The following is a 14,887-nucleotide window of genomic DNA, read 5'->3' as shown; positions in this document are numbered from 1 at the left end:
AATATCCACTCTGCTAAAAAACGCCATGGTAACTTTTGGTGAAAATTTGATAATGCACTATTCCCCTTGTGCTTCTGAGAGATCTTAAAGACTTGTGGACAGATATTTTCGCTCAGCATGGTGACATAGAGCACAAAAGATAAAGGCGATATTGAATGAAAGAAAGAACATTTATGTATGTGGCCAGGATTGATACACATTTGTGCCACTGATTTGATTGCATACTTTTTTTTTTTTTGAAAAAGTGTCACATAACTAGCCAAGTCCACATTTAGGACACTCATAGCTCCAAATGCCTCTTTGTTGTTGTTGTTATTATTATTATTATTATTATTATTATTATTATTATTATTTATTGATGGAGACCTAAATATCTCATCATAATTCATCTTGGGGGATACACGGTGTGGCAGCGGCATTTTACCATGGTTGTTGTGACTTCTGAAAGCACAGCTTTCATCTAGGAGGCCATCTAGGAGGGGGTGGGCTGGTTAGGAAGGCCTGGGGTCTCAGAAATAAATGCAGGTGACACCAAAGCATTTTTTCAGATCTGGGAGGATTTTCAGAGACTTGTTGTGGCTGGTGTAGTTTTGCAGCAGTTTCTTCTGTTCCTCTGTTCCACCCCCTTCTCTCCTGGTCCCTTATCTTCACCCGTTCTCATGCTACCTGCTTGCAGCTGTGGCCATTGTTTCCCGCCAGAGGACCATGTATCTGAACCTCTTAAAAAATATTTGATTCTCAGGGCTTGCTCTAGACTACTGAACCAGAATTTCCTGGGCTTGGGCCCAAGAATCTGTATTTTTGCAAAGCCCTTGAGATGATTCTGACAAGTAGCCAGGATTGGGAATCACTGGTGTTGTGGAAAGAATTCTTTTTGCACCTAAACTCAACCACCAATAACTACCTAAGCAGCTTTAGACAAATCAATTGTTGGGCCATCAAGAAAACAGAAGAAATGACACATTATTATTAATAGAGTTGTTTACTCTCTCCCATGTGTATTTAATAGGCTGAGTTAGTTAATACTCTGCTGTTGACCTAGAAGCTTCCCAGAGTCATTTTCTGAAATAGTGTTTAGCTTCCTCTTCTGTGTTTAATTCCTTATGAAACTTGGTTTCTCCCTTTGTCAGTCACCAAGCATAAGGCCATATGTAGACGAATCACGAGACCATCATGCCATGTGTTCTAAGAGCCTTCCAAGTTCACTGCTACAAGAAACACTCAACATTTAATGCATATTGTTTCTTGATATCTCTTTCCAAATTGCCAGTACAGTTTCCATTTCTGGGAAATTACATAGACATGTCTGGATCCAACTCTTTTATCTTTGCATTTCCAACTGCTCTGTTTTCCTTCTTTCTTCCCATCAAATTCTCATATTTTGACAGTTTTAAGACCAGCTCTTCCTTGATCTTTTCCTTCCTATAATATATTGAATTGAAATGAGCCCATTCTCCTTGGTGTGCCTTCTTTCCAAACACAAAATACTCTGAAGTTCAGATTCTCTTTTTGTGAGCGGGTTAACATCACAAAAAGTTTGTGGTTTCATCCATCATAAACAAGAGTGTTTTAAATGAACTCTGCTTCTTTTCTCCAAGCATCACAGAAAGGTTGGGACACAGTGAAATGAATTTTGAGTAAGAAAGAAAAGTTACTTATTAAAAAACAGTGGTGATAAAAGTATGTAAATTGATTCAGTAGAAAGAATTTGTAAAATGCTTTAACTTAAAAGGGAAGTACTCTTGTAGGCATCCACAATGAATCAGAAGGAAAACACTCCAGTCTCTTGAAAAAGCTGTTTACTCTGTCAGTGTTGACAAAATGTATCCAAAAAAGCTCTTTCTGCTAAGAAGTGGAGGAAGAAGGCAAACTGCATGTGAAAGCATTTGATCACATTTCATTTGGGAATGTTACCGTTTCACTTGTGTAACCAGTTGATCTGAGCATATTAACATAGTATTAGCTGCTGACAGTGTTTTGTATTGAGCGCATTCATTTGTAAAAATAGAAGAAATACTATATTTACATTTTCAATCCTTTTCTTTATTAGAAAAAAAAAAAACCACTGCAATGTGGTTTGAGTTGTGAATCCATTGAAGACATCTTTGATGAATCAATAGTCAAGGCATATGTAAAAAGTGATTTGGAAAAATTTCTTGTGTGTTGTTGGGAGGGGGTGAGGAGGAATAGGCTGTTGGGGCATCTGTCCATTGTCTTTCTGGCTCTTCCACTGGCTCCTTTCACTTTCTAAGTTCATCTGCTGTTACAATAAAAATAACCCCATCTTTCTTATGCAACCTCATTCCGAGTTCTCTAGGATACGATTGACTAGTTGCAAAGTAACATGACCTTACTGAATAACTGGAACCATCTAAATATGATGCATTAGTCCCCATCAAACCCTGGAAAACAGCATCATTCAATCTGAAAGCTTCCAAAAGCTGTACAGGACAAATCAGCTAAAAGTCCAATTCAAAAACCAACAAAAATAGAAAACCAAAGTATAGTGAAAAACTGGAAAAGGAAAAAAAAAAACTAAACTAAAAACTGACTCCACCTTCATCTTTTTGTTCATGCCACTGTATGCGAGATGGAAAATGGTCCCATGTCAACACTCTGGACAAAGCTTGAGTTTCATTTACATCCCTGCTATAATTACTCATTTTCTTCAGAACCTACTTTATCACATCAAGTAAGAGGGTTTGTTTCTTTTTTTGAAAAGAGAGTAATCTCTGAAATTTCATCATCTACCATCTTACCACACTTTCTCCTTTGAAGTTGTTATCAAATGGTGCATTAGAGGGACGCCTGGGCTGCTCAGTCAGTTAAGTGTCCGACTTCTGCTCAGGTCATGATCTCGCGGTATGTGAGTTCGAGCCCTGCATCGGGCTCTCTGCTGTCCGTGCAGAGCCCGCTTCGGATCCTGTTTCCCCTTGCTGCCCCTCTCCCGCTCGCGCGCAGGCTCTTTCTCTCTCTCAAAAATAAATAAACATTAAAAAATAAAAAACAAAATGCTGCGTTGGTGAACTGAGATCAAAACAACTAGGCTAGACCTTTGACAGAGCATTCAATTTACCTGTGCTTCAGTTATGGAAAATCTAATTTCCCTGGTTATATGCTTTAGACAAAGTAGAGAAGGAAAATATGATATGGACTACCTTCACTTCTTAGAATAGTAGTTTATGAATGCTGACTTAGATTTGTGTATCTATCATAATCATAGTTAACATTCAAGCCCTTCTCGTATATTAACATTGTGGTAAGTACTTCAAATCTTGGACATGGTCAGCTGGCACACAATACTTACTTCCATCAATTTCTATGTTCCTTTTTGTGTTACAGGGGCTAGAAAACTAAAAATTACATTGGCTGATTCCCTGGCAACTGGGATTCTGGAAGCACTAAAACACCAAATAAATACACTCCCACACAATTTTGAAGATGAAAAGAGGAAAACTATTTTTCTGCTAATGTTTCTGCTATGAGAGACAGTAGCTGCAGGCAAATTCAGCATTCCTGTTGGGACAATGGCCTTGAGGGTATCATACATCAGTCCCAGCAGTGTGATCAGCCAATGCACCCTGATCTCTGATGAGTCCCAGCTACGTTGGAGACCAGTTAAGCCCAGCTGTGGGTCCCTGCCTCTTGCTCCTCCCCGTCGTCAAATAATTTTGTAAGTGCCCAATTCCTTGTATTAAATCACTTTTCTCTGGAGTATTCAGAGCAAAGAATTTGTTTCTTGCACTGAAATCTGACTAATCCCAAATTTGGTATCTAAATCAAAGTTTAGTATAGGTGCTGTATTGCAGGGAATTTCTCCTCACATCAGTTTGATGAGGCAGGTATTACCTTTTTCCAGATGTCGAATGAAAGAACTAAAACCCAGTGAGATGAAATAACTTACTCAAGGTCACCCAACTTGTAAGCAGCAGAACTCAAGGTCAAATGCAAATCTATTTACAAAGTTTTTGTGCCTAACTACTCTGCTAAACTGTGATGGTACAGGATCAAGTACATAACAATTTGCACATAGATAGCTAAAGATTTATTTGTGTGTTTTGCTACAAACTACATGAGGGAAGAGTCAGTGTCGTGGACATCTTCGTATAAGACACCCAAATCCCAGAGCATGGCTCAGTATTTGGCATCTGGAATAGGTCCTAGGTAAGTTACTAGTGAAAGAATAAATGAATGAATAAATGAACGTCATTGTGATGAATCCTACCCAGGAAAGTGACACTAAAAAATGAAAAATTCCTATGATGCCCTGCTTGTGGATAAATCACTATAAATTGCCAAATTGGTTTATTAAGATGTTTCTCGCTCTTCGTGTGTTCAATTGCCTCTGCTAAGAACTATTACAAGCATTTTTATGTTTCCTGTGTATACATTTTTGGTTTCTGTGGGTTTCTGCTTATTGACAAGCTGTACTGCCGTATTAATTTCATTAAACAGTAGAATAGTCAGTCTGTTAGAAGGAGTTTGTAGGTCTATCTCATTCCAATCTGTAGCACCTCTTTTCCTAAAAGAATCTTTCTTTATAACTTCTAAGTCAATGTTTCTAAACCCAAATTCAAGAGCACATTTCCACTAGAATCTTTGTAAACACCCTGTCTTTGCTTACAAGCTTCAGAAGCCAAGATGCGCCATCCACAAATCTCTTGCCAGTTTTTGCCATGGTTTCTTCTGTGCCCATTAGCAATCAAGTTTTCTTTCAATAAATAGTTATGATAATTTTGGCCACCCCCTTCTTGCAGGGCTGGTGGCCACCAAATCTGCTATATCGTACACATTTTCTTTTAATTGCCAAACCGAAGTGTATTTTAGGAGGAAATTTGATCCATATGTTTCTGATTCATCCACAGTGAAGTCACCAGACTGTTTGGAGGGAACAGCCTGACAGCCACAAAGTCTTGGTAAAGTCTCTCTTTTCCTTTAGAAACAGGAAGTTAAGCATGCAAAACGCCAGCACCTCAAGTTTTGCTGTGTTTAGGCTGCTAGAAAACCCCGGGCTTCAGGGAATGTTCCTTTTTCAAGAGATATGCCTCTTCAAATAGGTCTGGCTTTTGGTGGATCTCGTGAATGTCCTGGGAATTTTGTCGGGGGAGGGATGGAACTGAATCCCCTCACTGACTCTTCCTTGGGGCTGTCTTCCTGGGCTGTAGGCAAGGTCCCCATTGACTGGCCAACGTTTCCCAAAGTCACTTCGTTCTAATTCCCAAAGCTGTTGCCAGAGCACGTGATACAGTTAAAGGCGGCCTATGCCCTGTGTGCTGCTTACATGCTTCCGGGACGTTCCCATGGTCAGAGGCTCACTGGCAGATGAAAGCCTGTGATGTGACCCAATGCTGAGCCGGCCCACAGATTTGCCCTCAAGGTAAGCAGGACCACTACAGTGGTCTGGTCTAGTTCTCTAATAAATAGGTCATGCACAGCTATCCCTGGAGTGCAGCAAATTGAAGCATTTGGCTAGAATTCTGTGCCCTGACATTTCTTAAGTGCTGCCATTTGGGCAGTGACTCAGGAAAGAGGGGGGAAGTTCTACTGGCTGGTGTTAAAAGGACTTGAGAATCATATGTACAACTTAATGCCAATACGTCAGCTGTACCCAAGTAAGAGGCAATAATACTCCCCTTCCTTCTTTATACATAGTCTGGGTGATCAACCTTTTATGACTTCTTTATTTTTTAATTTTTTAATAATTTATGTATATTTTAATTTACATCCAAGTTAGCGTATAGTGCAACAATGATTTCAGGAGTAGATTCCTTAATGCCCCTTACCCATTTCGCCCATCCCCCCTCCCACAACCCCTCCAGCAACCCTCTATTCTCTATATTTAAGAGTCTCTTAGGTTTTGTCCCCCTTCCTGTTTGTATATTATTTTTGCTTCCCTTCCCTTACGTTTTTATGACTTCTTTAAAACCTCCCACAAAGTTCATTCATTCAGAAGTTAATGCCTTTGTCAGGCCCTAAGCAAAGTACCAGGATAGAAAGAAAAATGAGGCACAATCCATGGTCTCAAAGAGTTTATAATCCATTAGAGTGAGGCAGACACATAATAAGCAAATGAGTATCAAGTAGCAGAGTGTATAGAGGGGAAGAGTGTCCAAGAGATCTAACCTCAAGTTCCAACTCTGCCACTTACTAACTGTGGAGTCTTGGTTAAGTCATGTAACCTTTTAGCTTCAATTGCTTCCTGGAAAAAATGTGAGGAAGGAGGATTCAATGAACCACATATATAAAACTTGCTCTGTGTATATAGTAACTCTTATTGTTATGCCCTGCTGCAGAGACTGGAAGTATGTGTGAGGTCTCATATCACAGAGGAGAGTGAGAAGAGAGACAGCACTACCTGTTCTGGGGGAAAGAATGACCTCTGACCTCAATGTATATCTAGGTGAAAATTGCTGGGAAGAATGTCTACCCATTACATTGGAGTTCATATTCTCCCAGACTTAAGCCTAAATATTCTGACATAATGAGATCAAGATGGCACACAGAGCCAACACTGAGTCTGCCTAGCTTTACAAATAGGTCCTAAGGCAGGGTGCCTGGGTGGCTCATTCAGCTGAGCCTCCGACTTTGGCTCAGGTCATGATCTCCCGGTCTGTGAGTTTGAGCCCCGCGTCAGGCTCTGTGCTGACAGCTCAGAGCCTGGAGCCTGCTTCGGATTCTGTGTCTCCCTCTCTCTCTGCTCCTCCCCCACTCATGCTCTCTCTCTCCTTCAAAAATAAAAAAAACATTAAAAAATTAAAAACGACAACAACAACAACAAATTGCTTCTCAGGCTCATAAGGCCCGGAATTTCTCTGTGCCCTGAACTTTCATTATTTCTAGTTCCCTCGCTCTCTCTCCCCTCTTCTATTCTTTCTTGTCCAGATTATAGACTTGAACATCCTCTGGCCTTGTCTGCACACTGTCCCCAGGGATCTTTGTAAAATATGAGCTTGATAATGTCCCTACCTCTTATAAAATCCTGTTGGGACTCTCCACACCCTTTAGTGTGGCCCATAAGGCTCTCATGGCTCTGCCTCTGTCACCAGGCTTATCTCTTAGCTTTCCTTGGCGTATTACCTTTTATGCTACTTCCAAACTGAACCCTGATGCGTGCTATTGTCTATAGTTTTGCACATTCCTTCACGCTTTTGATTTATTCATTTTTCTTTGCCTGAAGCATTTTGCCTTCCATTCTCCCTCTTGGTTTTGAAAACCTCTTCGAGACTCAGCTTCCATTCTCCCTCTTGGTTTTGAAGGCAAAATGCTTCAGGCAAACAAAACCTCTTTGAGACCTTCTGGCTTCCTTTCCTGATCCACTCATTCTGGGTTAGCTGTCCTTTTGTGGGTCTTCAGAGTATCTGCACAGATTCTGCCATGACTCCCGCTACCCTCTCAGGCTCTCTGCATTGTGGGTTCCTTGGGCTCATAAATCATTTTTGTCTCCCCACCTGGCAGTCATGACACATGAGGTATTTGTGAATGAATCACAGAACCTCAGAAAGAATCTCAGCTATCTTCCACTTGTATGTGCAGCAATGCTCTCTCTCAAGAGTCAACTGGTTGCCCAATGAAAGGGCTGTTTCAAATGCCAGCTTCTCTAGTATGGCAGAGGCCAGTGTTGTGGGAAAGGGCATAGCTAGACCTAGTCTGGTTTTGAGTGGTCCTTGAAGAGAGAGTGAGGGAAGAGGCTGGTAAGGTGGCACGTATTGGAGCAGTTCTACATGCTCCTGGAACGGGATTGTACTCTAGAAAGCAGCTGTGACGGTGAATTCAGCACGTTTTAACTTCATAGCACGGTTCTGGAGCCCCACGGCAGCCATCCTGGGATGTGAGTCTAGATAAATATCTAAACATTAAGCAAGGTCAAGTTTCACCAGTAATGCTATAGGCAAGAAATACCTGGGGCGCCTGGGTGGCTCATTCGGCTGAGCATCCGACTTCGGCTCAGGTCAAGATCTCCCGGTTTGTGATTTCGAGCCCCACCTCAGGTTCTGTGCTGACAGCTCAGAGCCTGGAGCCTGTTTCAGATTCTGTGTCTCCCTCTCTCTCTCTCTGCCCCTCCCCCACTCGTGTTCTGTCTCTCTCTGTCTCAAAAATAAACATTAGAAGAAATAAACATTAAAAATTTTTTCTTTAGAAGAAATGCCCGTAGTTACTGACGGTGCTCAAGCAATCCTTGCTCCCCCCACTCCAGACTGATGATGTTTCCTACGGTTCTTAGACAATTGTTTGGAAGAGCCCTATGGAAGGAGATTCTGGACCACCTGCCAGGCATGTACCTGAATGATTATTGAAACCATAAAAGACCACGTATTTATGTTGATTGCACAGAGACGAGGAACCCAACAGCCCACCAGGTGCTCCTTGCCATTTGGATGCTCTCGTGGATACTCCTCAAACTATGTGTCTGCCGACTCCCAGCACCATCACTAGAAAAAGGCTCCAGGTAAGATTTCACTAAACTGGTGCAGTTCTTGGGTACAGAAAAAAAGCAGTGACTATTGTGTTTCATCTTGCTTCAATTTTGTGGTAATAATGAGATCACTGGATCTAGAAATGGAGGCTTTCACAGATGTGAAATTTGCTAGGCTTTGAACAGGAGCTCCTACAACATCCTGCCCAACCCTACCCCAGCTCAGCAACCTTGAACTCCATTGTCTTTGTTTACCACTCCTTGTAACTCGCAACGCCCCCTCCCCCGAAATGTGGACCTTTTCACACAGCCTTGGCTTCATTGGTTTAGCTTTATTGCTGCCACCTTCCCATCTCTTGGTGGTGCTTCTCTCCCTGCACACTTACACCTACATCAGTATTTTCTGTAAGTCTTTGAATGAAAAAAACCCCCCAGGAACAGTGCTCTCAACGATTTTCAACCCACACCACTTACTATTTTTTCTTTCTTTTCTGTGCATGCCCACTAGCCAAGTAGTAAGTGTAATGGTTAACTACACCCTTCCCTCACCCACCACCCCCTGAGGATTCTGGCGTCCGCTCCATAGTCCTCCCTGGAGGACTAACTTCCTCTAGCAGATAATCTACCTGACATTTGCTATTTAAAAAAAATATTTCTGTTTTCTTGGCTCCCTTGTCCCCCTGGGCCAAGGCAGTGGCACCTTAGTGATCACTATGTGATGCTGTGGCAGATACAGAACTGGAGACTTCTGGTCCCAGACCCCATGCCTTGGGCTATGACTGTTATCTGTGACATTTCTCAGTGAAGCTTGGTATCTCTGAAAGTTTCAAAGGAAGGGGGAGGAGGAAAGAGTGGTTCTGGTGCCTTTTGTATTAGCTGGGTAAATAGGAAATTTGGTCTACTTTCTCTCTCCTAGCAGCAAGAATGGAGGAAATTCTCTTCTAGAATGTTCCCAATGTAAACGCCTCCAGTGCTAAGGCTGTGTGTCTTCCTCATGCTGTGTAACTGCTCCCCAGGGCCTCCAGCTGGCTGTGCGCACAGCGGGAGTTCTATCAGGTCTAATGGCTGATGATGCTGGCACATTTGCCTTACATTGTGGCCACTGTGCTCAGTATTCTTTTTTCTTCTTTCTTTCATCTTCTTTAGTTCTGTGTGTGTGTGTGTGTGTGTGTGTGTGTGTGTGTGTGTTGTGGATAGGTGGCAGGGAGAAATATAAACAACCTTCCTGTTGTCAAAGATCCTTGGCTGGAGCGTTGCAGATAAACAGACCCCAGAGGTGAGTTAATAACCCTTCCAGCTCCCAGGAAAATTGGTGTGTTTCTTCTGTGGATCCAGCCCAGACTCCCCCAGAAAGAAATGGCCTTTTTGCATCCATCAGTCTTATGAAGGTCCCCCTTCTTTACTGCTTCCAGTCACCTTTCTCTTTCTATGACAATCCCTTCTCCTCCCACGGACTCTGACCCATCACCACCGTTACCACCAGATTGTCTCTTCCGTGGAACCCTCTGCTAGGTCCCTTCACAACACTCCAGGGAAATTCTCTTCATTAATCTTCCTTTTTGCTTCCTCACCTTTTCCATAGCCTTATCCAGTAAAGCGGTATACCTTGTCTGATGTTGTTATTTCTAGGTCAGTGCTTACCATACATAACCTACTCGTAAACCATTAATTGTGTCTGTATTGTAGAAAATTTCAAGTAATCACAAATGTAGAGATAGAAGTACAATGAATCCCCATGTACCTATGAGCCAGCTTCAACAAATATAAATTTAGAGACAATTTTGATTGATCTATACCCCCAATACCCCTCCTACCATCACTACCACTGGATTATTTTAAAGGAACTCCAAGACATCTTACCATTTTATCTATAAATAATTCAGAATTTATCGCTAAGAAATAAGGGCTCTTTTTAGAAAATATAGCCATAATACCACGTAACCCTTAAATAAACCAAATATCCAGCCAGTCATTAGTCAATTGTCTCATCAATGTTTTTTTTTGTTTTGTTTTGTTTATTTATTTTTGAGAGAGACAGAGACAGAATACGAGTTGGTTAGGAGCAGAGAGAGAGGGAGACACAGAATCCGAAGCAGGCTCCAGGATCCGAGCTGTCAGCACAGAGCCCAATGAGGGCTCAAACTCATGAACCGTGAGATCATGACCTGAGCCAAGTCGGACACTCAACTGAGCCACCCAGGTGCCCCACATCAATGTTTTTTTAATTTGATTTGTTTGAGTCAGGATACTAATAAGACTCACACATTGTATTTGGTTTGTTATGTCTCTTAAGTCTTTTAAAATCTATTAACAGTGGGGCACCTGGGTGGCTCAGTTGGTTAAATGTCTAACTCTTGATTTCAGCTCAGATCATGGTCTCACTGTTCATGAGTTTGAGCCCCGAGTTGGGCTCTGCACTGACAGCACAGAGCCTGGTTGGGATTCTGTCTCTCTCCCTCTCTCTCTCTCTCTCTCTCTGCCCCTCCCCTGCTTTCATTTTCTCTCTTTCTCAATATAAATAAATAAGCATTAAACAAAATCTGAACAGTTTCCACCTCCTTGTTTTCAATTCCTAATATTTATTCATTGAAAAATGCTAGGTCACTTGTCCTGTAGTCTCCATTCTAGATTTTGGCGATTGCTTCTCAGCAGTGTGTTTAACATGTTTCTCTCCTCTCTGTGCTTACTGTTGACAGGGAGTTAAATCTAGAGTTTTAGTTTAGATTGTTTTGACAAGAATATTTCCTTGACATTGTTTCTTATTAATCACACCAGGAGGCATATAATAACCATCTCTTTTTGATCTGATTGACCAGTGGGTTCAGGTGCTGCTGGCCTGATCTAACCATCAGGAATTAACTCTTGGTTTTTCACCCACTGGTGACATCATTGATAGTGGTTGACCACGAAGATCTCTTTTGGAAATCTACACGGGAGAAGTTTTTCTGTCCTCTTCTTTCTTTCTCAAGGACCCCTCATAACGAACATTTATATTCCTTAGTGACTGCCAACATGGCTCACACTGCTACTCTCAACAGCGATTTCTAACCTTTTGAGGGTCACAGATCCCTTTGAGAATCTAGAACTTCGTAACAAGAAATAAAAATGTGTAGGCACATAGCATTCCAGTTAGTGTCAGAATATCCTGGCTCTCAGTTTTACCCTGTACTCTACAAGCTTGTGGTGGAGCTTTGACTTTGTACAGAACTTTGGTACGCTGACCCCCTCTAACGTGAAGACTTTACCTCCCACATTGATGCTTCTGCCTTTTGTTCCCTGACCTCATGGTTTTTCTACTTCTCCCGAGTCCATTGATCTTTAGCTCCACGCTATTCTGACTCCTTTTTGTAGTTGTCCCAACTGAGACATCATTTACCAGCACTTGAAAATTTTCCTTTGTCAAGAATCCAAACTCATGGTCCCCCTAACTGCCAACTCCTTGACTTTATTTTTGGTCCACATCATTTCCTACATTCTTTTGACCTCTCGGATCACTGGTCTTGGCTCAACCCATAACAAAGGCTCAGATCTCAAATGGGACAACTCTGTTTGCTTTCTCTGGTGTTTTAGGATCTTTGACTTCTTGATGTTCCCCCATGAGGCTCACTCCCGTGTCTGTCCTCTCTGCTTTTCTTCCCAAGGTGCTGAGAGTGGCTGGATAAGGTTACCACACAATGCTGACAGGGTCCTTATAGATTCAGACTAAATTAAGTTGGTGTCAGGGCAGTTCCCCCACTTCCATTCAGCTTTTCCTAATCCTCTATTTCTGTGCTACTCAGATGCTGTTCATGGACCAGCAGCATCAGCATCACCTTACAAGAAATGCCAAAATCTGAGGCCTACCCTGGACCTACTGCATCAGAGTGTGCATTTTTAACAATATTCCCCCAAACGCATCATATTTACATTAAAAATCAAGAAGCATCATGCTATCTGTTCCCCACATTGGTTGTTCTACATTTTTCTCACAGTGCTTAATTCTTGATTCCCCTGATGGATGATTCTATCAGTCAAGGTCCAATAAGGAAAACAGAAAACATTCTAAAGATTTCAAACAGAAGGAATTTAATATAGAAAACTGGTTACACGGGTGATGGAAGAGCCTACTAGGGTAAGTGAAATAACCCAGAGATTAACAATATGGCAGAGGCCATGGCCTCCTGGAGCCGCTGGGACCAGGGGAAGAGGCAAGATGGCTGGAGCCATGCTCACCTAGTGGGAGATGGGCCCTTAAGGGGAAGATGCAGCTACGGAGACAGAAAACAAATCACCTTGTTTTCTGCCATCTCTCACCTTTACTCTCCTCTCCGTGACCTCATATTAAATGCAGGCAGAGGTCAGCTGACCTGGGAGCCTTGGAAACCCAGTCTGTCATTCAGACAACAGGGGAGGGCTAAGAACCCATCTGAGGGCAACTGGGCCAAACACAGGCACAGTGACCTTATCTCCTCCTGCTTTGCTATGCTTCCTTCCTCAGGGCCTCAAAACATCTTGTAGCCATTTTTCCTTCCTTTTGTCCAACCTCAGAAAAAGAGGTATCCTTTGGTTTTTCTAAGAGAGTTAAAACTGAAATGAAAAGTAACTACATGCCCACAAAACACAAGATTCATAGGGTAAGCCCTCCCAGCTCTGTACGGCTCTAGAACACGAGGGAACTATCTTTTTGGAAACAGGTGGCGAGGGTGCTGCTGAAATCATGCTATGAGATGTGGCAAAACTGCCTGCTGATGCTCTCTAGAAAAAAATGCCTCTTGCTATGAAAAAACGTGCCAATACCTTTCTTGGTTTTTATAAGTGATAGTAACAGACTCCTGTGTTAATGAAGGCAGTCAAGCTGTTTCTATTAGATAAATCACTGGCATTTAGACTTAATGTGCACTCAGTAAAATTAAAACCAAGAATGATCTTTCTCCTCAGTGCTTTCTCACTGCTGTCTCCCTTTTATAGACCAGGAAATCGAGGCCAATGATAGCAAAGCCTGAAACTGTTGTCTTCTTTACAGTGAAGAGTTGTAAACTCACCAGTGAACTGCATCCTGCCAGCCTTCCACTGAATTGCCTTTCTGGCTTGGGAGGACTCAGCTGGTTGAAAATTGCACATCTTTTCAGAAATAGGCAGGGGAGCGTGCCTGCATCTGTAGCTCTGAACTTTAAAAGCGGAGTGTCGCTGACCGACCTATTCTGTGCTCATGGAGAGACGTCTTGCGACCTGGATTACATACTCTGCTGCCTGAGGAATGGGTGGGGTCAGTCTGAGCCCCTGAAGCACCCACAGAGCCCAGCTCTGTGCCTGGCATGTGTTAGAAACCCAGTATTTGCTGAATAAGACACAGTAACTCAAAGCCAAAGACCTCAGTCGTCATGCACTGCTTGCTCCACTTCCAGATTTTTGTGGAAGCCCAGAGTCTCAGTCCTACCACGTGTAAAATGGGGATAATACTACCAGCCCCACTTACGTCACAGCATTAGTGTTAAGATCAAATGAGATCGTGTTGTGAGTTTGTTCTAGCAAGCACGTAAATTGTTTTTATAATGATCTAAATAAAAAAGCCTCACCCACCAAGGCTTGCATACACATTTATTAAGATGTAGGCAAGTGAAATGTGTCCGCTCCTCCTCTTGAGTACAACCTTCTTTATTGATGTGTAACAATGCCCAAGGGCTGGGTGAACTACATAATCAAAATCAAATGCCAGCTTTCTACAGACTTGGCCAAAACAGCACAGCCCAAAACACCATTTTAAATTGCAAGAAATCTGAGGACATTTCATTCATAGTCTTGCTTTTTACTGTTGTTGATATATACACCTTAATTTCAATGCCCGTTGCAGATCCACATTTAAAAAGAAAAGAGCTCTTATTCTAATTTGGTAGAAAGCAGAGCTATCGGTGTGAAGGACAATGCAATATCAAAATACAGCTGCTTTTCATCCATACTAGTCTAAATTAGAAACATGCTGCCATTCACAGGGGCTCTAATAACACGTGCACGTAAGCAGTACTGAGGCCTACGGGCCGTGTGGGTTTCTACCCAGCATCCTCACCCTACTCTGGGTCCTCATCCTCATCTGAAAAATGGGGGACCGACTTCTTTGCGACAACGTTGTCCAGTCTCTGTCCTTGTAGATATGGATTGATACTCTGGAAAAAAAAAAAAAAGTTTGGTATTATACCTGAACATCAGATACAGACATCTCACAAAAGAAAAGACATGAGTGAGAATTGTGTCTGGACTACTGGGTTAAAAACAAGGTAACAGTGGTACCTACCACCTACCACATGATTATTTCAGTGCATCTTCAAAATCTCAGTGGCCTGAGAAACACTGTTTGACTGACAGATGTCTTTAATTGTGTCTTGCACACAACCGAAGAGTTCTTTGGCACAAAGCTTTGGAGTGAATCAGCTAACAAGTTCTCACTACAACTTAGATACCAAGCCCCATATGAAATAAAATTATTGTTCTATGGCCTTA

General features: G+C 42.2%; 1 protein-coding gene and 1 long non-coding RNA gene across 9 annotated transcripts in view; one reads left to right on the top strand and one right to left on the bottom strand.

The window, feature by feature from the left end:
* Positions 1-14,887, top strand: part of LOC102956744 — a 53,961-nt gene that overhangs the window by 28,511 nt on the left and 10,563 nt on the right. Inside the window, exons 8-13 of one of the 7 annotated variants that reach the window (XR_006218695.1) lie at positions 3,343-3,673; positions 4,866-4,916; positions 5,225-5,377; positions 8,222-8,446; positions 12,385-12,524; positions 13,361-13,975. This is a non-coding gene — a long non-coding RNA (uncharacterized LOC102956744). The other 6 variants (XR_006218696.1, XR_006218697.1, XR_006218693.1 and 3 more) reach the window with 6 other exon arrangements.
* LOC102957373 (neuroendocrine protein 7B2) overlaps positions 13,976-14,887 on the bottom strand; it is a 66,182-nt gene continuing 65,270 nt past the window's right edge. For both annotated transcript variants that reach the window (XM_007097619.3, XM_007097620.3), the window contains exon 6: positions 13,976-14,553. In XM_007097619.3, the coding sequence (XP_007097681.1) occupies positions 14,458-14,553 (96 nt within the window). In that variant the 3' untranslated portion in view covers positions 13,976-14,457. The remainder of the gene's footprint in view (positions 14,554-14,887) is intronic.

This window comes from Panthera tigris, chromosome B3, assembly GCF_018350195.1.
Source record: "Panthera tigris isolate Pti1 chromosome B3, P.tigris_Pti1_mat1.1, whole genome shotgun sequence".
NCBI classification, from domain to species: Eukaryota; Metazoa; Chordata; class Mammalia; order Carnivora; family Felidae; genus Panthera; species Panthera tigris.
This window is presented reverse-complemented; position numbering and strand designations above follow the sequence as displayed.